Below are 27,398 nucleotides of genomic sequence, written 5' to 3' on the forward strand. Positions count from 1 at the left end.
ATGTTGTCTTGTGCTTGCATGTGCAACACTCTAAAAGCTCCACCCACCCACCACTGCAGGTAGAGAGGTCAGTACCGAGTGATTCTCCCAGTACGTCCAGTACGTCCATTCTGTGAGTGTACTATTTGTATTTGTCAGCAGCTTCCAATAATGAACAGGTATCTAGCTAACAATCTAGGTATACATGTACTTCTAGCACAGCCTTGTAAGATCTCAGCATATAATGGTGACATAGCCAAACCCACGTTACATCTAGATTAAAAATGTAAGGTCATAATAAAAAGAGTGTGCAGACAACACCAACAACACCAACAGTGTGTGAAGAAATATGAATTTACAACAATTAGTTACAACATTAATTCACATAAGTGTTTTGCTGTGTAAAACGAATGCTCAAAATTTGTACTGCTTGCATTAATTTCTTGTAAGTTGCTTGTATAGTCTGTGATACTTTGTGTGGTGATTCTCTAACAGATTGTCTTAGCAGATCAAGTTCGCTAACCAGTGCGCTTTCCCCCAATGCTCGGAAAACTGCAGTGGCAAACTTAGTTCTGTAAGTAGGTGTTGCTTCCTCTGCCTCTGAGTGCATCTCTTCCTGTAAGCACACTTCAGTACAGTCAGTGCTTAGCGCATCTTCTGTTTCTGGCTCTTCCCCGTCACTATCACTTCTGTTCTCTGTTGGTGTGTAGTCAGCATGGGTGATCGTTAGCCTTTCCACATAATCTTCGTACATGCATAGCTCTATTTTGTTATCACACATATGTCTCTCCAAGCTCTCTCTGAGGTGAGTCTGGTATTTCGAAAATGTGTCAGCACTGGTCCTTCTTCTCTGCAGTTGGGATGTGAGCTACCATCGTGGAACTCGTACCCATCAGCTGTAAGGTGCCACCACACTCCAGGTGAAATCCTTTGAAGATGGAGCTGCCAACTGCTTGCTCTCGAGGTAAGGAATTCGTGTGATATCTTCGTGTTTTCTGTCTGTCCTTGCAACTCGTTAGCTGCTTTGGATATCTTACTACACATTTGGTGATAGGATGTGCTTTTTGTTGTTGTTTTGCTTGTAGTCTAAGTAATATGTTTGGTACTATAGTGTTGGGTTGTCGAGTAGCTCTGCTCTTTAGCCTGTCCAAAGAGTCTCTCCTCGTGTTCGGTGTTTGTTGCCTTCGTGCAGGTATGTGCCAAACATTTTCTTGTGTGAGATAGTTTGGGGTGAGAATAGTAACTCCTTACACAGTTCAAAGTGCAGCGTGTTAGAATGAGTTGAGGTGAGCGTTTATTTTCGTCGCTGTACATTATTTCAGACATTTCTACTATTGTTTCTATCAATTTCAGAGGTGGTGCAATTTCAGAGGTGGTGTCGCCCTACTTTGTAGTAGAGCTAGTATGTGGATCACTGCTAGTCTGTAATCTCCTCCTCTTTTCGTTTCTTTGCTGTTTAGGTCACAATCAATGATTGCTTGGACGATAGCGGTTCTTCCATTATTGTGGGTAGCTCGTGTAGTACATTGCTTAGGTGGCCTTTGAGATGGCTCACATTCCAAAATCTGGTAGTGTTGTAGATTTAAATTCTCTAGGGGCTCTGTGGGGTTTGTAAGCAATAGAGATGGTACTCGCTGTACTCCCTTTAAGTGGTCCTTTAAATGTTTAGTGAGCGCCTTTTTTATTGCGCCTTTTTTATTGTACCTGTACTGTTATTGTACCTGTACTGTTCCATTGTCTGGTCTGTCGAATTTCCTGGGTTTTCAGTGCGCTTTATGTGGCTAGGTTTTTTGCCTCCTAGAGTGTTAAAAATTAGCATTATAATTTATAATTATACATACAACAATTATACATACAACAGACTAATTGGTAATTAACAATTAACAATTACATAATACTTATGACCATAGCTAGACATATTTGCTGACTCGACAATAATCATTAATGTAGTGTGTAAGGCGTGCTGGTTATGACAAGTATAGACTTTTAAAGATTAAGTGAGTTACACGGACTGAGACAGTTACTTGTGGTTTGTTATGTACTGTGTAGAAATAGGTATTGCCTCGGTTAAACCTTTGTTTTAAACATAACCTTGAATGACATAACCTTGAATGACCAGTTTTTGCAAATCCTGTATCGTCTAGCAGTACAGCAATGCAGTTGGTAGTGGCGACCAACCTCGCGCTGCGGGCTTATCTCCTGTGAAAAACATTAGTTTGTCTGATGTCGTTTGGAGAGGTTCACTGATTTCCTTCAATTGCTTGTCTTCATTGGTCACCTCTCTCATGGCTGCCCGTGCGAAGCCGCAAAATATGATATGGCATGAACTGAGATCATCTTCGATCTTCTCAAGTTGTAGCTGTGTATAATAATTATTAACCTCACCTCTGTCACTGTTAAGTGATGTCACTGGAAGAAAAAAGTGACATTAGTTGCTTATTAAATCAGTATAATTCTGAATCCGTCAACGCTCGACCAACGCTCGACCCTATTTTTCCATTGCTCCTTCTTACTTATCTCCTGCTCTCACTCGTCCAAATACATCATGATTAACTTCTGGCTGTGAATGTATATGTTGCCTAACCACCTGATGCTGACAATGTAAGCATACCCTGTGCCCTGCTTTCTTTCCTCTTCCATTGAGACATTAGTGGGCACTAAGAAAACGACAATGTATACGGGTCCCCTCGTTGTTACAAGTTACAAGTTGCCTATACACAAGTTGCCTATACAGTCATGCATGTATGGAGCAAACGGTTTAGTTGGGCAGCCAGCTGTATGACGTGAGCCATATATGATCTCTAGTCAACTTGTGACAAAGCCGTGAGTCAACTTGTCATATAGTCAACTTGCCTGACGTGTTTCTGTCAGGTCAATTGACTTCTTTTCTAGACGTAATAATTATATAATAATTACGTGTTTCTGAACGGTTGGGGTTGACACATATGTAGGGCAGGTTCGGTAAAACCGCGTTAGAGAGGTCACTGGTATGTCTTGACCACTTCCCAAACTATGGGAAAGATTTTCTCGCCTGCATCATATGCATACAAAAAATGCATACAAAAATGAATATATAATTACAGTCTTACAATAATAGTATACAACTCACCTCCGTATACAACTCACCTCCGGCCATTAGTCTCATGACCAACCACAGCTCGGCCTTGACAACAAAGGAGGTGTAGTACTGGATGACATTGGGGTGATTGCACGCGCTCATCAGAGTAATCTCCCTCTGCAAGTAATCTCCCTCTGCAAGGGACAGAAACGGATCAATGTACTGTATGTAGGGATGTGCCCACACTTAGCCAAAATAACCACCACTAGACGAACAAAAAACATCCCTGAGGGCTGGCTACATGTTAGACTAAGTGTGCATGTACTTTAATTTTACTACATAGAAAAGAGTCAAGTTGTGTGTTGAATTGAGATTGAGAATAATAGCCACCACTTGGAAAATTCTGGGCACATCACACAGGGGCGGATCCAGGATTTAGGGAAGGGGGGGTTCTTACTTCTTGGCCGCGCGCCGAAATTTTTGGCTGACCACGCCCCCTTTTACATGCCACGCCCATTAATTAACCAACAAAACAAACATAAATTATATAATATCTGAAAGAACACAAGGCAAAGCCATTCTCATGCTCTGGGATAGTGATTGCACTTTCTTCTCTTTCAGGAGAGCACCAATGTCCATTGGCTGATCCTCAGCGGAAGATCTCGTTGCTTGCTTCGATGAACACGGAGGGGTGATGGAGGTGGCTGGTGGTTCCAGTGGAGAGATAGTTGTGACTGGAGGAGAGATGGTTGTGACTGGAGGAGAGATGGTTGTGACTGGAGGAGAGACGGTGGCTGGAGGAGAAACGGTGGTGGCTGGTGGTTCTCTTGAAGAGGAGAGTGGCTGTAGACTTGACGCATCATCTAGATTATTATATTAATTATTATAGCAATTATAATTAATCTATACAGTGTCTATCATTCAGTATGCAGTGCCATGAACTCTCCCTTACCTGAAACTTTACTCTTCTTAAACCAGGAGTCAATGGAGGGTTGCAATCTAGACCTTTTGTTAGGATTCATGGCCAGGCTCAATTATCACTGCGAGTCAATATAGCCAGCCCCACCCTCATATTATGCAGAGAGTACCAGCCCCACCCTCACATTATGCAGAGAGAACTTTGTACCCTATTGTCATGACAGTAAGCTAGCTGGCTAGCTAGCCAGGTGTAGTATCAACTTAGTGGAAGGGTAGTTCGTTCGAACCCAACGAACTACCTCTGGATCCGCCCCTGTCACAGTATGTACATTATCATGCAGCTCCTCTATGCTAAGCTTGTAGAAAGTGAGCTATAGGAATTATTTAATAATAGTAGCGCTGTTACCTGTATTTCTTCAATGGAGGTGTCGCATCTCTCCAGGTCTAGCCTTTTTATTGCTACCTTTACGTTGAATTTATTACAGTTGGCCACTTGCACCACCGAGGTAGCTCCACTGCCTGCAGAGGTAGGGAGGGGCAATTGACACTGCATGCATACACAACATACGTAGCAAGGATTGTTTGATTTCCAAACATTAAAATGAAGATGGTGCAATTCTGCAAGCCATACAAAGCTGCTTGTGAAGGGTTACAGTACCTGTACATGTATAAGACCTTGCAGAGTGTACTGTTGTAGCTGTTAAGTACGATTGTCATTTCCAAATACTTCTTTTAGATACATTTGCTCAATGCCCTTTACTATTGTGATATCAATAACCATAGACTATTCTCTTAGGGACAAAAATACTATCTCAATCAATAGAGTATAAATGCCTGTCTCTTTAATAATGCATGTGTACCAGAAAGGGATGTACTGAAGTAGTGAGCCACAGGAATCGTTAGGAATACAAATGCCATTGACATGAACACTAGGCCGTTCTTGATCTTCATCTCGTCCATTGTGTAGTTTAGTTTAGAGAGCCGTGTCATGACACACCCTCTAGAGAAAAATCTAGACCAGCTCGTAACTTTGTTCTCCTTACCTAATTATAGCAGTATAGACCAAGTCCTGTACGTAGATAGTCAGATCGAACACTTTTTATATCTGTACGCTAGAGCCTGTAGCAATTGCGTACGTAGAGTGCAGAATTAGAAGATCAAGAGCCATTTGTTAGTAGCCTGAATAGAAGAGATAGGCGCGCTGACAATTGGCTGGCTCATAGACAGTTGGCTGCTGTTTTGATGGACTTTGAAGGTAAACTATGAACTAGCTTTGTACACAGGGCCTTGCTTTTCACTCCCTTCCCCTCCATGAAAGCCTGTGTAATACCTCTCAGTGTCCTGTGCTCCTGGACCAGTCTCTTTGTCTGGGCTGTGGCTTCCCCGGGCATCAGATTCCTCTGCTTTTGAGGTCCACACAGCTCCATCTGCTTATTAGCAGACCGAATAGGTAGGCAGCTGATCAGTGAATGGTGTGTCGTAACTGCCAGGACATCTGGAAAAGAGCTTCTGGAAATGAGCTTCTGGAAATGAGAGTGTGATACATAAAATAATTAATATAGCCAACCTTCCAGACGAGTTCCTAGCGTGTTTTAAGTATAGGTCCTCCATCCCAAGTTTTTTGCAGCAAGGTGACTGTCCCCTTCATCTGGACAATACATGTGCGTGTACAGTGAATAATTATGTAGTGGCACCGGGTCAGGTAGAATCCATCCATCCACCAACCCATTTTTGTCATCACCCCTGTTCACAATATTTTTTTCGTACCTGACCACAGGACCATTCTGCTAACTTGGTGGCAAGGACTGAAGGTGCTTATGGTTGGATTTGTTAGTCTATGACCAGGAGAATGTATTCAGCATTAAAGAAATACATAAGGCTAGGGTTAGGGTTAGGGCGGTACTCATCTTGTGGTTAAGCGACCCTCCCCTCAACCGATGTGCAGCTGTGCAGGAAACAACACTAAAAGTGTCCATTTCCGCAGCTGGAACATTAAATTTTTAGTGAACAAAGTATGCTTCAGTTTAAGTCTTCCTGGGATGGAGATGGAGGAAATGGGGAGATGGAGGAAATGGAAGAAATGTCGGACACATGGGCGCTAACTAATAAGGATATGAATGCATGTACGTACAATGTACGTACAATGAACTTTTTACAAATTAACTCACTTATGATTATGTTGTGTGCTATTATATGAAAGTTCAATTAGTTAGATAGTTTTTCGCAGCGTCGAACAAAGTATGCTTCAGTTTAAGTCTTCCTGGGATGGAGATGGAGGAAATGGAAAAAATGTCGGACACATGGGCGCTAACTAATAAGGATATGAATGCATGTACGTACAATGTACGTACAATGAACTTTTTACAAATTAACTCACTTATGATTATGTTGTGTGCTATTATATGAAAGTTCAATTAGTTAGATAGTTTTTCGCAGCGTCGATCTACCTAATTTCCTCGCCAAACTTTCGTCAAAGTACTGGAGCAGCATATACGGTACGCCCCTCATTCACCCTCATCCACATATCTTCTCACAGCAAGTGACTCTCTGAGTCCAATATATTATACAGTTTCGGCCGTCTCTTTCCTGCACGTCCGCTCTCCTGGAAATGGAGAAGGTTGTGTCCTTCCCAACTTGCAAAGTTGGCAGTTCTATTGTGGGTTCTGTTTGTTGTGGAGACTGTGGCCCAATATTAATGGCCCAATATTAGGTTTTCGTAGCCCTCCATATTGAGGGAATCGGTTTGCAAGTTTTTACTGCTTAGGCTTGTACCCTAGGTTCAGTCACTGCTCCTTCACTCGTCACTCGTCAGTATGGCTTACTACATTCCGAAGTAACTGTACCAATAATTATACAAACAGTTTAACACGAGTCCAGAAACCACGAGCAGAGAAGAGACAAATTGATACACATATCTTTGTTTGGGTGATGGGTAGCAAATGGGTAGCAAACGTGTCCATCGATAGTGCTTTTCTTGTTTCTTACTCTGCAAGCACATAATTATTCTGATTCAGTATAAACTCAAGTAGTTAAGTCTGGCTGTTAAATCTGGCTGTAAATACCACCATCCGTGTATATCATGTCATGGTTACAATACGTATATTATTATTTACTATTATTTACTTGACTTTCTGACTGTATAATTGTATTGTAGTGGCTAACTTGTTGCTTTAGATTGATGGTGCTTGGCTAACTTGTTGCTTTAGATTAATGGTGCTTTAGATTGGTGGTGTAACTACCGACGAAGAGTTTCGGTTTTTGTTTGATCAAATATACTGGCTATAGAATGATACTGGCTATAGAAAGCCTTTGGTAAACATAACTGTCTCTGATAATAAGGGGGGGCAACACGATTATAAAGACGAAAGACCAATTTTGCAGTAAAAGCACCCAAGTCTGCATATTTTATACCACGCCAAATGTTTTGAACAAAGGTATGTGCTTAACAGTGCAGTTAATGCACTGTTAATGCAGAGTACTTCAAATCGTTCTGAATAACCCTCCGAGACAATTGTTTTCAGTTTTCATGGATTTCATTGATGAGACTAAATATTCTATTGATCAATATTCCTCAATATTCCATACAATAATTATTATAGATCTGCAACGGAAGATGATGACAGAGTCAGCCACAGAGCCCTGTGAACTTCGCCTTAGCAATGAGTAGCTGTGCGGTTGAGGCAGCCACAGCTTTGGCAGCCACTACCATTTAACTGCACGTGTCGGCCTCGGTGTTGCTTGAATCGGTTTTTCGCTTATATGTATTGCATATGTATTGCAGTGTTCATTGTAATAATTATAAATTCGAACAGTTCAGAACAAATAATTATTTCTGGCCTCTGTGTTCCCACACATATTTTGTATTACACACGTAGTATATATAATTAGCCATTTGATCTACCAACACCTACCTGTACATTCTGTATTTCCAAAGCCTGTTGACTGATGCCTACCTGCACACTCGTTGAGTGATACATCTCACATCTACACTCTGTATTTCCAAAGCCAGTAAAAGTGATGCCTATTACACCTGCATTTCCAAAGCCTGTTGACTAGTAAAAGTGACACCAGCAATACCCCTACCCCTACCTGTACACTCTGTACCTGTCGACTAGTAAAAATGATGCCTATTACACTAGCAATAATCTACCAACCCCTACCTGAACACTTTGTATTTCCAAACGCCTGTCGACTAGTAAAAGTGATGCCTATTACACCAGCAATAATCTACCAACCCAGATGCGATATCCAACAATTTAAAAACCAAATAATTATAGAAAACTATCTGGCTTTTTGTCTCCCTGTAACTGAATGCATGTTATTCTTTACTTCCCATTGGCTGTAAGGTTAGGATACATACACTGTACCTTTGCACTTGCAGTGCAACCGCAATGTAGTTGGCTTTTATATACATTTGGCTTTTATATTGCTAATTATGGCGTACATGTAAACCACTGTAGGGTGTGATTTTAAATTAGCTGCTCAACTCATGCCACAATAAAGGTCAAAGTGAAGTACTAAAGTCTATTTGTGTTGAGTTCAGCCGGAAGTTATGTGGTCAATTATGGCTTCATTTATGCTGTGGATTCATTTATGCTGTGGACAAGTATGCCTGGGACTTCTACATGGAAAGACTACGAGACTACGAGAAAGACTACTACCCTACTACCACACATACAATGCTTGACAGTACAGCATATAAGCAACTATGCAAGAAGCTACACAGCGGGAAAATCCTGGTGTCACGCTGGGCTGACTTTACATTGTAATTCAACACAAAGTATTGGCCAAGCTACAAACTAAGCTACAAACTATATACTATATACTATACACTATACTGTACACACACACACACACAACTAATGCTTACGGGGCTACCGCTATTTTGTTATTACAGTTTTTTTTATAACAAAATTAATCGTGAGTAATAGTCTATTACTAATTACTGATTGAAGAGTTAGGAGTTAGGCCCTATCCTACATAATAAATTATCAAGTCTGCTTACCTATAGTTATGGATGAAAACAGTGTCCAATGTTTCGTGCGTAATGTATACCCGATCAACACCAGTACGTAAAACAGTAATGTAACTTGTACAGGTGTGGATAAAGGGGTTAGCATGTTGTCCTATTATTCACAGGGATTCGTACAGTGATTAATCGCGTATCAGTAATAATCGCGTATCAGTAATTGCACGTCGTCATTAACGACGTGCCTTGACGACCGCACATTCGAATAACGGCCGCGGCTAATTTTTTTACTGAAACTGCTGCATTTCTATCACAGAAGAAGTCATACTAGATGTTCCGTAGAAGGAGAGATCAGAGGACCCAGCTCCAGAGAGGGGATTAAAACTGCATCACAAACGATTAACAATCAATAGTATGGCTAAGAGTGCAATAAGGGATTAGGTTAATAGCTACGCCTCGTGTAATTAGTATCCTTGCCATTGCATGTGCTACTATTAATTATACAAATCCGATTCCGTACATATATGCCGCTTGTGCCAATAAGCTTGTGCCAACAAATGCACTTTTCGTGCACTTTTCAATGTAGGATGATATACAAGTATTAATAAGCTTACTGTTGGATACGCTTACTGTTGGATACTCTGGACCAACAAAAAAATGATTTTTATACAGATGTACAATACTAGTGGGAGTTAAATCTAGCTAGATGCCACTCCTCATTGATAGTCATTACGGCCTACAGTGCTCCAACCAAAGAGAGTTCATATCTTTAACCCTAAAGAAAATACAGAATAAATACAGTTTTTCTTTAAGAATTCATATATCATGAACAATATTTCCTACAGGTAGCGCAGACCCCAGAGGTATCTTGACACCATCATCGTTACCTAGCAACTAACCACCCCCCTAAATTAGCGATTGACTAAAGAATAAGTGTTCTCAATGTTTTCACGGACAAGCAGGATCAGCAGAAACTTGTCTGTGAGGTCACATCGGCAGACGCCATTTTCCCGGGAAATGTTTTCTTCACCTACACACAGTTCAATGGTTGGTGGCTGTACTAACTAGCCTAAATACAGAAGCTATTAAGACTACATATGCTACTCTAGACTTACCAGATCCAGGAACTTAGTCCATCCTAGCTTGAGGTAGTCCCAGTCACTCACTCAACAAGGCATCCTCACTGCCCTAGAACCTCACTGAGGTTGGATTACAGCGGTCACTTTTCTTTGAGCAGTACTCACAGGGCCAGATGTCCTAGTGTACAGTAGTGTACAATTTTGTAAATGGGGCATAGCACTATGTAGTGTACAAAGCCTTGTCTGATATGTGGAGTGTTCTGCACTGAACACTTGAAGAGCTGGATACTTCAAATCTACACATAGTTTACAATGACATATGAAGTTTACAATTGACATCTAAAGTTTACAATGATCTGTAGACTCAGCATGCAGTATTATAGCCACAGTTCTTGAGCTCAATTCAAAGTTCTTGCACGGTTCCTACACGAAATGAATAAGCATAATATATAAGTATAGCGTATACATGTAAAATAATCAACCACAACTATTATAAGCAAACTATTCCTGATCTCAACACAACACACACACACATTCCTGCCTACAAGACCGCCGTGAGGCAAGATCGCCGGTCAGGAAACACTCAAACACAACACACACATTCCTGCCTACAAGACCGCCGTGAGGCAAGATCGCCGGTCAGGAAACACTCAAACACAACACACACATTCCTGCCTACAAGACCGCCGTGAGGCAAGATCGCCGGTCAGGAAACACTCAACACAACACACACATTCCTGCCTACAATACCGCCGTGAGGCAAGATCGCCGGTCAGGAAACACTCAAACACAACACACACATTCCTGCCTACAAGACCGCCGTGAGGCAAGATCGCCGGTCAGGAAACACTCAAACACAACACACACATTCCTGCCTACAAGACCGCCGTGAGGCAAGATCGCCGGTCAGGAAACACTCAAACACAACACAACACACACATTCCTGCCTACTAGTACAACAACAGCTAGCTAGCTAACTATTTTAACAGAGGGCTCAATAATATGATATGCGAAGGCAAACGCTTTGTATATCAGGTATACTTATATCAGATATACTTATCTAGATATTAGACACACTTACTGTATGCATGTGGGCTACTGTACTGAACTGGGATTCCACTAAATACTGGTTGCCATCAAATCTCCATCTGGGGTCAGAGGTCGCATGTGAACAGATATGAATTAAAGCGCATCAAGATTTGTATTTTGCTACTTCAGATCATGAGCAGCCCATCTAAAGACCCAGGATCATCTGATCACTGCTTTAATATTTTGATGAGCAAGGGATATGACCATCAAGACGCAGAAGACGCAGAAATGATGGTGAGCAGACATACGTAGGCCTACATTTTATCATAATTAATAATTATTTTAATCATGCAGAGTATGTATTTAATGGAAACAAAGCCGAGGTCCCCTTCATTGTTGCCCTCTCCTCTCCCTGAATCCTTAGCAGGCACTAAGTTGAATATTACAGATCATACATTCACTGATGGTACGCAAAGCTTCTACTCCTCATCAAGAAGACCTAATGCCGCTCAGAGCTTGGTGTGTGGAACTCCAAGGGGTCGTTCCCAACCGCAACGGAGAGCTCTCCAGCCTATTCAAGCCAATGCTGATCATCCAACTCCAGGTTACTTGCCTGGAATGAGCTTGAGTGACTTGGCCTCGAGTATGGTTAGAGATGGAAGTTTATCTCCACAGCACAGCAATAGCTCTTTTGATCCACTTGAAGATGAACCAACCACACCACGAACCACACCACAAAGCCGGTTTTCCACAGGAGCAGGTGCTAGTGCAAGTGATGGAAGTATAATGGCCTTACTACAAAATCAGCAAAGCATTCTACAACAAGTTCTACAAGGCCAAATAAACCTGGAGAATCAGCAGTCGCAACTTCAACAGAGGCTTGATGAAGTAGAGAAATGGAGGACAGAATCTCAGACACCTCTGAGCTCAAGCTCACCTGACAGCAGCAGTGGGAAGAGGAAAAGAGTAGTTACCAGAGAATTAACGGTACGTCTTCTGTGCATTTTCAAGTCACGTTAAGATTACTTAATAACTATCAGGTGAAGGTCTCTACTGTTCATGCAAATAATTATAGACAAGCAGTTTGTTGCGTCTCAAATGTAAGTTGTGTTAACAATTACAAATGAGCAAATTTTGACACTGATTACATTTTTTAGGTTCTCTTCTACTGAAAACAAGCTCGTGCATACAGCAATTATCAAAGAGATATCGCAGCAACCTGATTGCAAATTTTCAGAGAAGGAAATCAAAGGTAAGTTTTTTAGCTAGTAGGCATATCTTACTTTTAAGCTTATAGTGGCAGTGAAGCGATGTTTTGAGAACCTCCGACGTCAACACCTACAGCAGCAAGATGGGAAGGAGGAATTTGCTGAGGAGCAGTCCAAGCGAAGAAAATATCGTTCTCGACGCGAGAGGGTAAGATTTGTGTAATATATTGGACGGTAACAGTTATGGTGATTGTACGTGTAGAAATTCCAGAGGAGGGCCAATGTGGTTACTCCCAGAGAAATGGAACGATATTGGCGCCATCTTAATTTAGGTTTTATGACAGAGGAATCGGATGACCCAGAAAACCCCAATGGAATAGTAGAACACCGACTACTGTGGCGTTCTCAGAGTAAGTTAGTGTTCATGCAGTTACATAATAATTATTTACAAAAATTACAGAACTTGATGAATTTATGGAGCATCTGGATGGTAGGCAAGAACAAAAGTCTATGCCTGCTGGACTGGTCGCCAAAAAAGTTAGGCGATACGGTGAGCCTTCCAAGACTCATCCTCCGGCCGATGCTCCAAAATGGGCTGTACGGACTGTAAGGAATCCAGGTACGAAAACTTATCATGTTAGTGCTTATAATTTTATGTGCATACATGCATGCAAGAGTATATGATAGAGAAAGAGTATGGAACGTATGCATACTGTACATCAGATGTATGCGGAGAGTAACGTGACTTTCTGTATCTGTCACAAGCTTGGAATTTGCATACTGACCAATCCAAGTGTGGGTGATGTAATCTGATAGATTACATCACCCACGCTGTTCGATACTGTCTTCTCTATCATAATATACTTTGATGCATGGGTATAATAATAACATTTCCTAGCTACTAATAACGGCACTTCTATTTCAGGAGATGATTCTGTTGAGTCTACACCTGAGGCTGCAGGAACTCTTCAATGGTGAGACAGTACAATTATTTAGTTAGCTGTTCTTAACTAACATTGACATTGTTTCCATTGCTACAGATTCACTCGGCGAAGAATCGAATTGTTATAATGTTGAAACTGTTGAACATTTCATGATTGAACTCATAATAATTATACGATGATCATAATAACTAATACTTAGAGTTTACAACACATTATTTAAAATTAAAAACTTGTGGTCTACATCATAATTTCCAGGAGATTACACTTAGTGTACAACAGGTGTACAAAAGGGAAACTTGACATGCACATAATTGTAAACCATGTTGTTAAATCTTGGTTCATTTACAACAGTATACAACTCTAAAACCTGGAGTGCACAGAGCTGTAAACTTCAGTGTAAACTGTAGTTTACTGTGTGGTTTCCATCTTGTAAATCATTGTTTCTGGAGCAGTGACTGTGCGAAGCACCTCGAGGCAAGATATTAAATATACCACGTGAAAGAGCAGCGCATGTGCTACAGCGTGTGCCAACACAGCGTGAACACAGCGTGGACAACAATTTTTTGAAAATAGTGTAGTAAATTGCGGCCGGAAAAAGACGGCAAAGGGTTAAAAGTATAGTATTTTGTTCAATATGAGAAAGTATTGGCGCTTCTCTTGGACCACCTCCTGTTACATCATCACTACAACAAGATGGCTACAAGATGGCTTCCTGAAGAAGAGCACTGACGAAAATATGTACTAGCCTAGTTAAGATCTGAAAAATTTTTTGCATAAACTATACAATATGTTGCTCAACTTTTAAGCCCTGTGGTAGTAAGCCCTGTGGTAGTAAATATGTTAGGCATAGAACTTTTGATGAGCATGTTACTATACTAGTGTACCTACCTTTGCAAGAGTCTCTTCGTTGCTAGAGCAGCCCTTCTTGCAGCAGCCCTTGCACAAATTTCTACTTTTTGCAGCCCTTCTTGCAGCAGCCCTTGCACAAATTTCTACTTTTTGCAGCCCTTCTTGCACACATTCCCTTCTTGCACACATTTCTTGTTTTACTACTTTTTGCTAAATCATCCTGTTATTTGCTACATCCAAAGCGCAATTGATTCTGTCATCAAACATCATGGAGGAAACATCATGGAGGGCGTGTCAAAGCCATTGAAACGGCAAAACAAGATGGAACATATTAACTTTGCTCTGTTCTTTGCTTCTGTTGTACTGTGCTGGCTATAACTCAAGGTATCAACCATACGGGTAGAGCTGTATAAAAGTTCGGTTGGAGCACTGTAATTATCAATATTTAAATTACTTTTTTTTCTTGTTCTTGTTCTTTGTTGCCTCTAAGCACATGGTTGGCTGAATTTTTGTGGCTAATTAATTGATGACGGACCAATATAGTAATAATACTTAGTATTCACTAACCAGGCAACTCAACGTAAAGCACACAAGGCCTTAATAAAAAAAATGAAGCTCAGTATCACGTGAGTCCACGAGTGGGTGGGAACCATGGTTACTGTGGGGGCGTTACTGTGGGGGCGGAGCTTCGAATTCGCCAAGTCAGCAATAATTAAAGGTCCCAGTCCTTAATGTACCTGAGAACTGGTTGACCCTGTGTGCAGCTCCAAAGTGACACAACTCTCCTCTGCAGATCACACAGTCCATCTTCCTCATAACATGTGAGGTTGTCGGGCAAGTTCAAAAGTCGGTGTCCTACTAGGACATCATCCGACTCCAGGTAGGAGATAGAACGAGAGTCCACAATCGCAATGTGCCTTTCGTCAAGTGAGAATCGTGATCCTCTCGAAAACTCCACCCCACCAGGGGGCTTGAAAAGCGTTGGCCAGATAGTAGAAAACCTGTCAACGTCTCGCAGAGAATCGCTTTAGTGCTCGAATAAACGTAGGGGTTGACATATCACATACAATCTCGAGACCGTGTAGATGAATTGCCCGTGTAACGCCAACGTACACAGATGTATAGGGGGCCTCATTAACTCGGAAGGGAGCGGGAGGGGGCTTGATAGACTTTCCTTCGTGACGTCTACAGACAACACACTACACACTACGAAACTTCTTCCTTTGATAATCCAATACTTGATTACCTTCACCAAGTGTCTCCCTCATGTCGTTTGTAAAGGTATGCTGCTAAAGGTATACTGCTTGTTGAGCTGCTTGTTGAGAAGCCGGCATTCGGCTATTTACCGACCGGTCAGTTTACTGCCACAATGACTTGCCAGTACTCGAGATCTAGTTGCGCATGCGCCCTATGCATGCTGATTCAGCAAGCTAATTGGATGCTGATTCAGCAAGCTATAAAGCCACGTGCAAAATTAAGAGTTTTTGTTGATTGTAAAGTAGCTAGCTATGCCCTCTAACCGTCACTGTCAAACAGCCTAAGAGACAAGTTTATGTAGGAAGAGGCAAGTCCATTGAACTGGAGAGAGATCTACCATGACTGTGTTATGAATCTGAGCAAAACAAGCACATCTAGCTCTCTGATGAAGATGAGTCAACCATTTCACTGGGCTGAATACTTAGTTCAATGACTAAACTTTCACTTGTGCATATTAAGGTAGGACAACTCACATGATCAAAAGTGACGTCACGTGTCGTATTATGATGTCACAGAATCTGTTTTGCTCTAAAAAGTGGCTCTGCTGACTTAGTAGGACGTGATTAATCCATCAGTACAACTCTTGAGAGCTGAACATCTCTAGCTCGAGAACTACGGGGCAAGAAAGGATCGGCACTCTAATAAGTCCGAAGCAAGCCGCGGCCACTGAATAATAGCCGCGGCTATTTGAACCAATCCGCGGATTATCCGGGGCTTTCCATCTAAGTCGCGGCCATGATCCGGATGAATGGGGCAAGCCGCGGCCACTGTAATAATAGCAGCGGCTATTCGAATCAATCCGCGGATTATTCCATCTACGCCGCGGCCATTATCCGGATGAATCCGCGGCCACTGTAATAATAACCGCGGCTATTCGAATCAATCCGCGGCTTGCCATCTAAGTCGCGGCCATGATCCGGATGAATGGGCAAGCCGCGGCCACTATAATAAATGTGACAGGCTCTGGGAAAACCAGACTATTGGAGCAGAATTTAGTATTGAGCTACAGCTAAATTTATGCCTACAGTATAAAATCTCAAATAAAATGTTATTGATGTATAAGTATCTACAGTCCTTCTACTACCTCTCTGTAAAATCTGATGCTCTAAATCCAACTCTTTTCATCGAAACGCTTCGTCCAAACTTTCGCTATTACCTTATTTTTCCTAATTAAGCAATCTTTGAGAGCCGTTTTTCTCGATACTACATTTTACGGCTTCGAGTTTCCAACGCGCATAACTCAGGTATGAAACTAGGTATGTGAACACTAAGCATATCATTGTGTAGGCGATGCTCTGCTCTATCACTTGGTACATTAATCACCAAAATTTTAGTCTGCTCCAATAGTCTGGTTTTCCTAGAGCCTGTCACAAATAACCGCGGCTATTCGAATCAATCCGCGGATTATTCGGGGCTTGCCATCTAAAGTCGCGGCCATGATCCGGATGAATGGGGAAAGCCGCGGCCACTGTAATAATAGCAGCGGCTATTCGAATCAATCCGGGGCTTGCCATCTAAGCCGCGGCCATAATCAGGATGACTGGGGGGGCCAGAGAGGTCGAGTGCTTTTTTTATAGTCGAAGCAGTTTGCAAGCGCTCCTAGATCTACACTAGATCTACACTACAGCAAGGTAAGCGACTATGGATTTTGGTCCACAAACATCTGATCAATCGATTGATTGATCTTGTGCGATCAAAGTTAGTTGCTGTGCCCTGTTGAATGAAACAACTGTCATATAGTCATATGTACTGTATAATTGTTGTGGCATACGTACATGTGTACTTGTATACAGCTGCCACCCCCTCATGTGTGCCACCGTTCAGGTTGGTTGGCAGCAGTTAGCAGCAGTTAGAAGTTGAAGTGCAACCAGCCATGACCATCTCATGCGCACACTGCACTGTACGTATGTACGTATAATTATACTTCACTAATGCATGATTGACCGCACTTCAACTCACCAACCATACATACTATACTGCATTTATTGTATACCAGTCTTTGTCATAATAATTGTGTAGTGTAGTGTAGTGTAGTGTGTAATGTACGTGTCTCCTAAATGTGGTTAGGACTCTGCGACAGGTCAAAGGCACTCTCCTCCTGTGAAGGAGGTGAGTAAGGTGAAGGTGAGTAAGGTGAGTACTGTATTTGCTTGATTAAACGCCCGGGCGTTTATTTCCTAAGAGAAGTCTGTAGAGAGGAGAGGGCAGAGGGCGTTTAAACGAGATGGGCGAAACGGGCGGTTATTGAACATCCGGTAGTGGGTGTAGATTAATGTGAGGGCGTTTATTTGAACACGTGGCTAACAAACTGAAGTATGGCTAGCTATTCAGTTAGCAGTACTTTGAATCCTTCTTCCCTACAGAGGCCTACAGAGGTCACACACCGTAAGTATTGCTCTACCTGGCTCCATAGTAGACATGTATCTATGCTGCCATGCTTCCCACTAGTTCCACGTGTCTACTACCCACAGTGCCACGCCCATACATGGGCGTTTATTGAGCTTTTACCTGGGCAGCACAGAGGAAAACCCTAGGTTGTATATAGCCATTCATTATGTCGTTATTTTGAGGGTTACACTCCACTCGTAATTAGGGTTAGGACTGGCAAGGATCCTGTGGCTCGCACACTTTTCTCCTCGTCTTTATACAACCTCCCTGATGAGTTCAGTATCCAGGAAGAACTGTCATTTGGAGCGTCTGGACCAACATGGAGGGAGCTGGCTGATGAGGGGAACAAGTAGCGAAGGAACTCGTGACCAGCTACAAAATCGGTGAGTACTGTGCAGTCATGTCTCACTTAATGTTTATTATCTAGTGGATCTTTACCGTCTGTTTTGGCTCAGTGTGACTGTTGCACTCTAGTAGAGTAGAGGATGTGTTTATTTGCTTACCATTTGCAACCCCTTTGTATGCTTTTTTCTGAGGGTCCTTTGTTCATTGTTACTAACCCTCCCCTCAGGTATTATGTGACTGAGGGTGTGAGGCTCTACTCAGGAGACCTGGAGGGTGGTCACACAGACCAGGAGAGTGCAGCCAGCACATTAACAAGTGAGTGGGTGATCGCGTTGCAGTGAGGGCGTCTGCTGTCTAATTGTTTGAATGTGGCATTACTTTGAGTGCGTGTTTTAAATACTGTACCACCCGGACCGGACGTACTCGTATGGTCCTTTGTTCATTGTTACTAACCCTCCCCTCAGGTCTATTAAAAATAGGTCAGGTCTATTTAAATATTAAAAATTATTTAAATATTAAAAAATATAATATAAAATTATTTAAATATTAAAAACATCTGCCGTAATCGGATCGCTGGCTATATAGCCAGCGATCCGATTACGGCAGATGTTTTTAATATATCTGATGATAGATCTTGATTAGTGCTCTCTAGTGGTGGTCTTGGATTTCCAGTGCCTTGTTTGGTTCTCTAGATATGAAGGCCGAAAGTAGCTGGGCGTGGTCTGGCGAGTGGGTAAAGGCCTAGTAATGTGGCCGCTACCAGTAATAGTCACCGCCGCATGTGTTCACACAAAACCGCGGTTGTCCGAGGTCGCTCAAAATTAAGGTATAGCCAGCGATCCGATTTACGGCCAATGTTTTAATATACCTGATGATAGACCTTGATTAGTGCTCTCTAGTGGTGGTCTTGGATTTTCAGTGCCTTGCTTGGTTCTCTAGATATGAAGGCCGAAAGTAGCTGGGCGTGGTCTGGTGAGTGGGTAAAGGGTGCTAGGTATGAAAGTGGCTTAATGGGGGTCAGAGGTCAGTTTGGAAAAGGGTTGGGCTTGCAAATGAGAATGAGAATCCGGATGACGACATGTCTGGGTCAGAGGTCAGATGGGCTGGGCATCCGGATGACGTAGTACTGGAGTTCAGAGGTCAGCGAGATAAAACGGGTCAGAGGTCAGCTCAGAAAAAAGGGGCTGGGCTCTGAGCTTTATATAGAAATACAAATAATTTTTTATACAAATAAGTACGGCCTAGGGTCCAGGTAGCTAGCTACTATACTATACCTTAGGGCAGTGCTAAATAGACAAAGACAGCACTCTACAGAGTATCACAGGTGAGGAAGTACACGTGCATTGGAGGGTAAAAATACACGTATTGGAGGTTATATGTATATTATTGTGTCTTCTCTCCAACACAAGACAACCCCTGAGGGCAGAGCAGTGTCTCCACCATTGTCTGCTGGGCTGGCTACTCATTCATTTGTGATACCCAAAGGCGGTGGTCTGAGGATTGTGATTGGGATGGACCTCATCTCTTTATTGAGAAGAACCTCAATGGAATGGCTGCTGCCCAAGGTAGGGGGTAGATGGGCGTGGTCCGCCTCCAAAAAGGGAGACGGGTTGCAGCCCTATCTAGCATTCACGCAGCACCAATACTGGCAAGTTGCCGTGTGAGAGTTGTCCTGCAAACCACAAAATGCATGATGGGGTGATATTGCTTCCATACTGCTCCTATATACGCCTCTAACCCTAACCGTTGCCCGTCCACCCAAAAGAAGGGAGGACGGGTTTCAAGCCTATGTCTAGATTTGTATAGTGCTGCATTTACGTACAGCTTCTTATCAGTTTTTACATTTAGTCATAACGTTGCTACACTCTTTCCGCCATTTCACCTCCTTTTGGAAAATATCATCTGGTTGCTAAGCCGCATAGTCAATTGCCGCTGTTACATGCAGTATAATAGAACTTTTTATGGTAAATACTAGGAGTATGTATAAAAGCTATTTAGTATTAGTAGAGCTTTATGTTATGTATAGCTCTGGTATCTCCACCGAGGCATCAGCACTTGCGGTGCTTTCATTTAACAGGGTTTCATACAGGATTCTTAGCTGGGAGGGGGAAGCGTTTAATTCAGGGGTGTCCCGGGGGAGGACAAAATTGCACGCTGTCAACGACAACGTATTGTTTTCGAATAACTCCCGTGGCCGAAAATGTTAATAAAAACTGCAGAGAACTTCATCATTCACGATTAGAAATCAATAGTATGGTTACTTGTGCTATTAATCCCATATTGCAATTCTATTAATTATATACATGCAGTCTATTATTAGAGTTATGATTGTTCTGTGCATGCCTCGCACTTCCATTCGACGCCATCAACTTGAAACACTTCGTTGGGAATGCTCAAGCACGATCGATGATACCACCCCTTGCAAACATCACATTCTGCCATAGGATCGTCTTCGATGCTTTCCTCGGGCATTCTGCATGTGCAGTACAGGGAGACATGCTCAGCGTGGATCACACCTGTTGAGGTCCTCAAATTCCTTATTGGGAAGCGATCAATGAAGCACTTCTTGAGGCTCTCCTTCAGGTGTTGTCTTGTGGATGTGTGCTCGTACACCACGGCCAACGGATCGTTCCCAGCACACAAGTCATAGGCAATGGCGATAGCTAGCACACCACAGTCAGAGCCGTTTCTCTGTAGACCGACGTCCATCATGTTGATTGTGAGGTTGGGTAAGGTGCATAACATCAGGCTTGCTATAATTGGAATCGTTGACTTCTGAACGCTGTGGTACAGGGTGTCGTAGACGTTTACTTGCCCCGGGCTACAGCCAACAGTAGACACAACACACCAGTGCGTATTGCTCACGTTTAGAATTTGAACAAATTCTCCTGTGTTCACATTGAATCCTCTAATCGCTTGGAGTGTAGGAGGCTGTAGGCCTTCGATGTGCGGGAAATGCTGGTACAAAAGGTGTTGGCTTGCAGTGATGACGATGTCATTCAGCCATCCTGTGGGTCTATCAATGTTGTTGATGTCAGTTGATGACAGACAGTATATGGATGTTTTAATAGTGTTATCACCCTGTTGTGTGTCTGGGTCCTCTTCTGAATCATCGTCCTCCACGTACAGATAGTCTGGAGTGTCGATTGCACACGAGCAGCTCACCATGTCTTCTTCCTGCAGTGCTCTGGTTGACACGACCTCGCTCTGGCGCCAGTTGTCGAGGGGAATCTCGTATCCTTCGTCTTCCTCCAATTTGTGTAGCTCACTTCCTCCAAATCGCTTCAATAGGGTCCCTCGCTTGGAATGGAGTGTGTATCGCTTGTTGGTCACTTGAGCAATGCGACAGACAAGGTGTTTCCCAGACAACCTCGTAACGTGGATGGCTACCTTGTCTCCAGGTTTGATAGGCTGGAAGAGCCTTTTCCCACGGTTCCTATTGCCCGCTGGGCAGTCTCTCTTGTGTGCTTTGGGATTTGGGCAGATACATTCGCCTCGTTCTGCGTGCAAAATTTGATCCTCGAAGTCGCTTTCACTGCTGTCCCTGTTCACACTAGCGTCTGTCCCATTGTTTCTGTGTTGTAAAAATATTTATAGCAAGCATGTTATCACAATCACACCACAAAATCCCATTGTGGCGGCTGCTGTACATTTATGTCTATTACACATTGCTTCTGTTAGTATACACATGCATTCATGTGTACGTATTACTCACTCGTTTGATTCAGCTGAAGAAGGTCCTTGTTTCTCTGATTTAGGATGACTCCTGGCATCCCTGCATGTAAATAAGAAACCCGGACATCAGTAAATTGTATAGATCCATGCAATGGTGTGATTCAATCATATTTATTAACTGGACACAATATTTTTTGCATGTCTGCATGTTGTTTTAAAATCTCATTACAACTCTGACCTGCTTGCGTGTCGCTTGTTCAGTGGGCAGTCTCTGTGAGATTTGTTTCTGTGTTCGCTGGAGCCACACTTACAGAGTTTCGTGGCAGCTTGATCCTTCTCTGTTCTCTTTCTCCTCCATTCACGACCGTATGTATCGCCGAGTTTCTTTGACCAATTTTTTCTTTCTTCCCCGTCCATCTTTCTCTTGACCTTATATCGTATCCTTCTCTTCTTGTGCTTATCCTCTTTGATTTCTCTCAATTGCTTGTCTCTGGCTTTTCCGTACTTCTCCAGAGCATCCTCAATTCCTGTATAGAGGGGCAGCCCCAACCTTTGGTACAGCACAGGAATCCAGTTGTAATGAGGTCCTTTGTTTTTTCTCATTGAGGTAAGGTTGGCTTGAAGGAGGCCCAGCTCTGTGGAGAGCTCGTAGTGAAGCTTTTCCAAGGAGATGTGCTTCGGCCTAAATCGAATTAGAATGTTGTGTGATGATTCCATCGAGTTCGTGTGCCCTGCTTTGAGTTCTGGGTGGATCAGCGATGATGACTTTCGAGCCCTGTGCTCAATCTCCGTCCTGTAGGCCATCATATGGAAAGGACATGTCAGCTTATCCCGTGTGTGGTACTCTCGTCCCTTGCACACAAAGTTTGTTTTGTCGGGGCACTCTCCACAGCTGCACACTATTAGGGCGTGAAAGTCGCAAGATCCGCCAACCCACACGTGTTCATCAATTGCATGATGGTAGAGACTACGGGTATTTTTTTCAAATTCCTCTTTGGACTCACTGTTCGACAGAATTTTGGAAAACAAATTTCTGGAGTTTCTGATGAACTGGTCAGTGAAACATCCGCAGCCTTTCTTGTGCTTTTTTCCAGAACAGGAGCAGGGCTCGTTCTTTATGTCTGCAATGTGCTTCTGATGACTTGTAAACATTGTAGAGGTGAACGCTTTCATTTTCATCAGCGTTTGCAACTGGTTGAGATGAGACCTTCCCTCGTGTCCACGACACATCATTATTTCTACGTCCTCGTAGATACCTCTTATGGCCTTTGAGGTGGAGGAGTCATCATCCTGCCAATTAGGGGTTGGTGTAATTATTTTGACACACTTGTCAATTAAGGCAGGAATTACATCATTCTAGCTCGCATATAAATAATAGTTAGACACTGTTTTGGAGGTGTCTATGGCATTTAGAAGCCCAAAGGCACTGATTTAGATCCTGAGCATAGCGAGGGTACTACTAGTGCCTGAGGGCTTCTAAATCACATGGACACCGACAAAACAGTGTCTAACTCATTTAGATACTAGTGCGCATGCGCAAACCTTGCCCTCTACAATACAATTACTTGACAACGGGATACTAGGTATACTAAGTAAGTTGTAGGTATACCGTATAGCGTGTAATTTTCGTGAGGTAAAAATTTCGTTTATCTTGAAAAAGGACATTTTCGTGAGTAAAAATTTCGTCAGCTTCCTATGTGCACTGCATTGGGTGCGTTACGGTAGGTTTTCGTGGGTAAAATATTCGTCGAGGTCAGCTTTCCACGAAAATAACGAATTTTTTACCCCACGAAAATTACCCGCTATACGTATGGTACTAAGTCCCATAGTCTACCTCCTTGAGGCACTTTCCCCCATGTACTTCCCATGTAGATCTTATCAGCTAGTGTCTAATCATAGATATAATGCCATTGAGTATAAATCTACCAACCATTACCTGCCAGTTTATTGCCAATTTCATCCCCTGTTCTTTGGCTTGCTGGAAGAGTATCCTGGCTGCATAGCCCTCCGCTCCCTTGGACGTCCCCTTGTACAGATCGTCCTTGTTAACTCCGCCCTTTTGACACAGATGCTTTCGAAAGAGCAATTCACTTGTGAAATAGTTTCGAATACTGAAAGTAAAGTTCTTCGAATGATGACCTCTTGTCATCCATGCTCCATCTGCAACTGTGACGGCTCTCTCCCACGATCCTAGCTCTTCCGGTTCCATTTGTTTCATGGCCTCTCTGGCTTCTGTGCACATCTCATCCACCATTTCTTTGACCACTGGGTGCATAATGCGAATAGTTTCTTGAAACCGGTCGTCGTATGTAGACTGAATCCCCAGCAAGTAGCGTAAGACCTTGGTGTAGGTTGTGAAGGTACAACCACTGATGATGAAGGCGACATGCAGTGCTCGTGTGATCTCACTGTTCCTTCCATCTTCTTGTACCTTGCACGTGTCCAGTGTGAGCTCTTGTCCTCGGCATCCGTCACAATTGTAGGTTATTGTTGCAGCTCCACCTATTCCCCTCTTGACTGAGGTGGGAACAAGGTTACCCCTACAAGCTGGTTCAGGGCACTGACGAATCTCATTGAGGCGTTCGACAAACTCGTCCAACTGGCTCAAATCAAGAAAACAAAGCGCCTTTTCATGCGCATTAGTACATTTTATGTCCATTGGTGTTATAATATAGTCCGAATCTTGAGGGTATTCCACAGTGGAGAGGGGTGTGCCCGGTTGCGAATCCTGAAGGGGGGTGATAATGGTCTGCTCTGGTAAATCTAGCATATATACATGTACGTGCATATACCGTAAATAGGGACGGGATTTCAACCAATTATAAGCCGCGAAAAACAATATAGCATACGTAGTCAAAATATCATGTGCGAAATTCACGGCAATTTTACGGAAAAAATTGGGGGCTATGTATGATACATACATGTATAATTATATGCACTGTACGTGGTTGTGCTGATGATGTAACTATTTCTCACCTGTCTCTCTAGCAGACATCTCCTCTTTGGAGTAGGGGGCGAGTCGGACTCTTGCAGCCTGTCCTGTTCAGAGTAGTCCTGTATATAGGTGGGTTAAATTCCTTAGTATATATCCGGTTTCTGAGCATTATATGTAGTTGCCGTGTATACAATACATACTTGTTGTTTTGACAAATGCGGCCCACCAAATGCAGTTTCCACTCTATCACTAAGTACATACAGCAAGGGTGTACAAACCTCTGAGTCCTTTGTTGGGGTGAGAGGCGAGTCTTCCATGCTGGACATCGCAGACTTATCTTTGCACCTGGAATATCTTGCTCTGTGAGATCAACTTGCTGAGTTTGGTGAGATGAATAGTGCTGTTTGTGTGTTTGTGTATGTGTGTAGCCTTTATATGCAACTAACCTACAATCTAAAAATAAATACTGGGGTTTTTTAGCTGTCCAGTGTGGTGGTTTGTGGTTTTTTCAGCTGAGCTTACCTGGTCACTTTGTGGTTAGGATCACTTTGTGGTTAGTCTGACCATGCAGCACACAGAAAAAACCTTGTTAGATTGTAGTGATGTCATTGGTTACTTTTGATGGTGGTAGGAGGGGGGGGGGGTTAGGGGAGGGAAGGTATGAGTTAGTTAGCCAGGCCAGGCCAAGAAAATGCTGACCTGGTTCAGAACTAGCCTCTTTTACATGTGCATGCTACACACTGTACGTACAGTGTAGTGCTGATAATTTGTTCTAGATTGAAGTTTTAATGCCTCTCTTGTCCTGTACTCGTACGCTGACCTCACATAAATAACTGTCTTAACTCCTATCCCCCTCTACCCTAACCCCTAGGTTCGTCGAGGGAGTTCCTGGTCCACCTCCCCCCCAGAGGAGAGACAACCACACCTACCCACACTACTATGCCAGCCATGTATCTCAACTGGTAATAGATTGTGTGATCGACCCTTTATAATGTTCATTATAGTGGATCTTTACCGGCTCAGTGTGATTGTTTCTGAAGTATTTACCAAATCTACCTACCCACTCTAGACAGGATGTGTTTATGAATGACCAGCAGGGAGGGAAAAACCCCTAAGCATTATTTTTTGTGTTGGATGTGATGTCATCAGCTTTATGGTGTGGTTTTTTTTTTCAAGCTGAGTTGTCACTTCGTGGTCATGACCAGCACAGAGGAAAAACCCTAGGCACAATTTTTAGGGGTTGGATGTCACTGTTGCATCTACGTATGTGTAGAGGCGTTTAATGACAGTGTGGCCCCGCAGTCCAGTTTATTCTCATATACGGGGTCCGTGTACTGGGAATACATTGAGATGCAACCAGTGCTTAAAACATAGCTACCGGTTGCATCTCAACTTTGAACGTACAGTGTGAGTCGGCTCCGGGTATCTAAGATTTGAACTAGTATACAGGTCGTCCTCAAGCTCGCTGACAGTGTCCATGAGTCCAAGCAGCTCCATTTCTATTCACAAGTTATGAAAAATAAGGTAAGTGAGATGATTATATCTATCCATGATTGCATGTTGTGATGTTGTGATGATTGTTGTATATACATACAAATTGTGTCAGCTAGATCTGTCTTGTTCCCTGCCAGGTGTATTAATAGTGATTGTGATTGCGTACCTGCGTACTTACAGATCAGACAAACACACAAGAGGACTCTCAAGCTGACTCTCAAGCTGAAGAGGTACGTACTTGTAATGTTTGTACCGTATTCAGGCCGCTAAAACATTGCTAAACAAATACTGAGTGGCGCCCTAAATAGCTACGTGTGCCTACATGTATAGGATGCGCATAACCGTTCCACCTCCTAGCGTTACACTTATCCTATAATTATGTGTGGCTGAGCAGTGGTTTCTAGAATTGGAATGTTGTGGTGTGAATATGCGCAGACTGGCTAAATGCTAATTATTATGCCATAGGCCGCTATATGAATTTGTTGTGTTCACTAATTATTATGTACATGTACACATGGATTTTGTACGCACACATATCAAGCTTTTTGAAAATGTGAATTTGTATCTGTAGGAGGGCAAAGTGTGAGTAGATACGTTGCTTTCATTAACACCTATTAATCGGGTACGTGAAGTCATATAAAACGTACACATCATTAGGTAATTTTCTTTATCAAGCACTCACCTGTCCACGCAGATTTTGTTCCTGGTTGGCTGTGGTTTTGTTAAACCTGCCCTAGGAAATCATTCAATTAAGCAAAGTTCTGATGCTGTCAATTCAAAAAAGAAGACGGACCAGAAGACGGACCAGTTTTCATGAAGGTATATACATGATATACATGTACTGCATTGTACTTATAGTCATTACATGCACCTTTGTCATTGCTAACATTGATAATAATGTGTGTATGATTCTCGAAGGAAAAGCATGGGCGCCTTGGGGATTTTCTAGAATGTGCATGCCTTAATTGATATACTAACTTTGCATAATTATAGTAATTTGTAGCCTCTTTTGACGCATTATTCATACATACTATATTAACGTACGAGCTCGTGTTCTAAGCATTGCCTTTACATCATCCAGCTAAGTTACGCTCCTGTTGATTTGGTTATTCGATTAGCTGTTGTCGGGGTACATGTACATATGTACTCACACTGGCGGCTATCATTTGTGAACATTTTTCACCTCCATGTATAAATGCTTTGGAGTTCATATTCTGAACATAGCTAGTATTTCCATAATTCAAAAACATGTACCTGTACATGAAACAATT

The 27,398-nt window shown here is 42.6% G+C and overlaps 2 protein-coding genes and 3 long non-coding RNA genes across 9 annotated transcripts; 3 read left to right on the plus strand and 2 right to left on the minus strand.

Annotated features, from left to right (window-relative positions):
* LOC135339991 (uncharacterized) lies at positions 1-21,771 on the plus strand. The gene is made up of 3 exons (XR_010396155.1): positions 1-112; positions 836-899; positions 21,761-21,771. It is a non-coding gene; the product is annotated as an uncharacterized LOC135339991 (long non-coding RNA).
* LOC135339994 (uncharacterized) lies at positions 110-11,156 on the minus strand. Of its 5 annotated transcripts, none has more exons than XR_010396161.1 (5): positions 11,085-11,156; positions 3,990-10,426; positions 3,106-3,900; positions 1,701-3,010; positions 110-1,669 (listed from the first exon to the last, which is right to left on the minus strand). It is a non-coding gene; the product is annotated as an uncharacterized LOC135339994 (long non-coding RNA). The 5 variants fall into 5 exon arrangements; XR_010396159.1 differs by lacking the exon at positions 11,085-11,156 and having other exon boundaries at positions 3,990-4,474; positions 4,816-10,730; XR_010396162.1 differs by lacking the exon at positions 11,085-11,156 and having other exon boundaries at positions 1,701-2,268; positions 2,365-3,010; positions 3,990-10,730.
* Positions 11,184-13,296, plus strand: LOC135339990 (uncharacterized). The gene is made up of 9 exons (XM_064536271.1): positions 11,184-11,326; positions 11,387-12,019; positions 12,073-12,132; positions 12,190-12,284; positions 12,330-12,448; positions 12,503-12,650; positions 12,701-12,859; positions 13,166-13,214; positions 13,281-13,296. Coding segments are annotated over exons 3-9 (612 nt in total). The 5' UTR covers positions 11,184-11,326; positions 11,387-12,019; positions 12,073-12,091; the 3' UTR covers positions 13,282-13,296.
* Positions 20,225-26,107, minus strand: LOC135339985 (uncharacterized). Its single transcript, XM_064536251.1, has 6 exons — positions 24,912-26,107; positions 24,675-24,752; positions 23,635-24,426; positions 21,937-22,988; positions 21,739-21,798; positions 20,225-21,597 (listed from the first exon to the last, which is right to left on the minus strand). Exons 1-6 carry the CDS (start codon positions 24,957-24,959, stop codon positions 20,346-20,348), a joined length of 3,282 nt encoding a protein of 1,093 aa, XP_064392321.1. The 5' UTR covers positions 24,960-26,107; the 3' UTR covers positions 20,225-20,345.
* Positions 24,417-26,923, plus strand: LOC135339992 (uncharacterized). The gene is made up of 5 exons (XR_010396156.1): positions 24,417-24,762; positions 24,869-25,018; positions 25,505-25,595; positions 26,040-26,357; positions 26,822-26,923. It is a non-coding gene; the product is annotated as an uncharacterized LOC135339992 (long non-coding RNA).
* The last annotated feature ends 475 nt before the right edge of the window (positions 26,924-27,398 follow it).

The sequence above is a fragment of the Halichondria panicea genome, chromosome 8, assembly GCF_963675165.1.
Source record: "Halichondria panicea chromosome 8, odHalPani1.1, whole genome shotgun sequence".
NCBI lineage: Eukaryota > Metazoa > Porifera > Demospongiae > Suberitida > Halichondriidae > Halichondria > Halichondria panicea.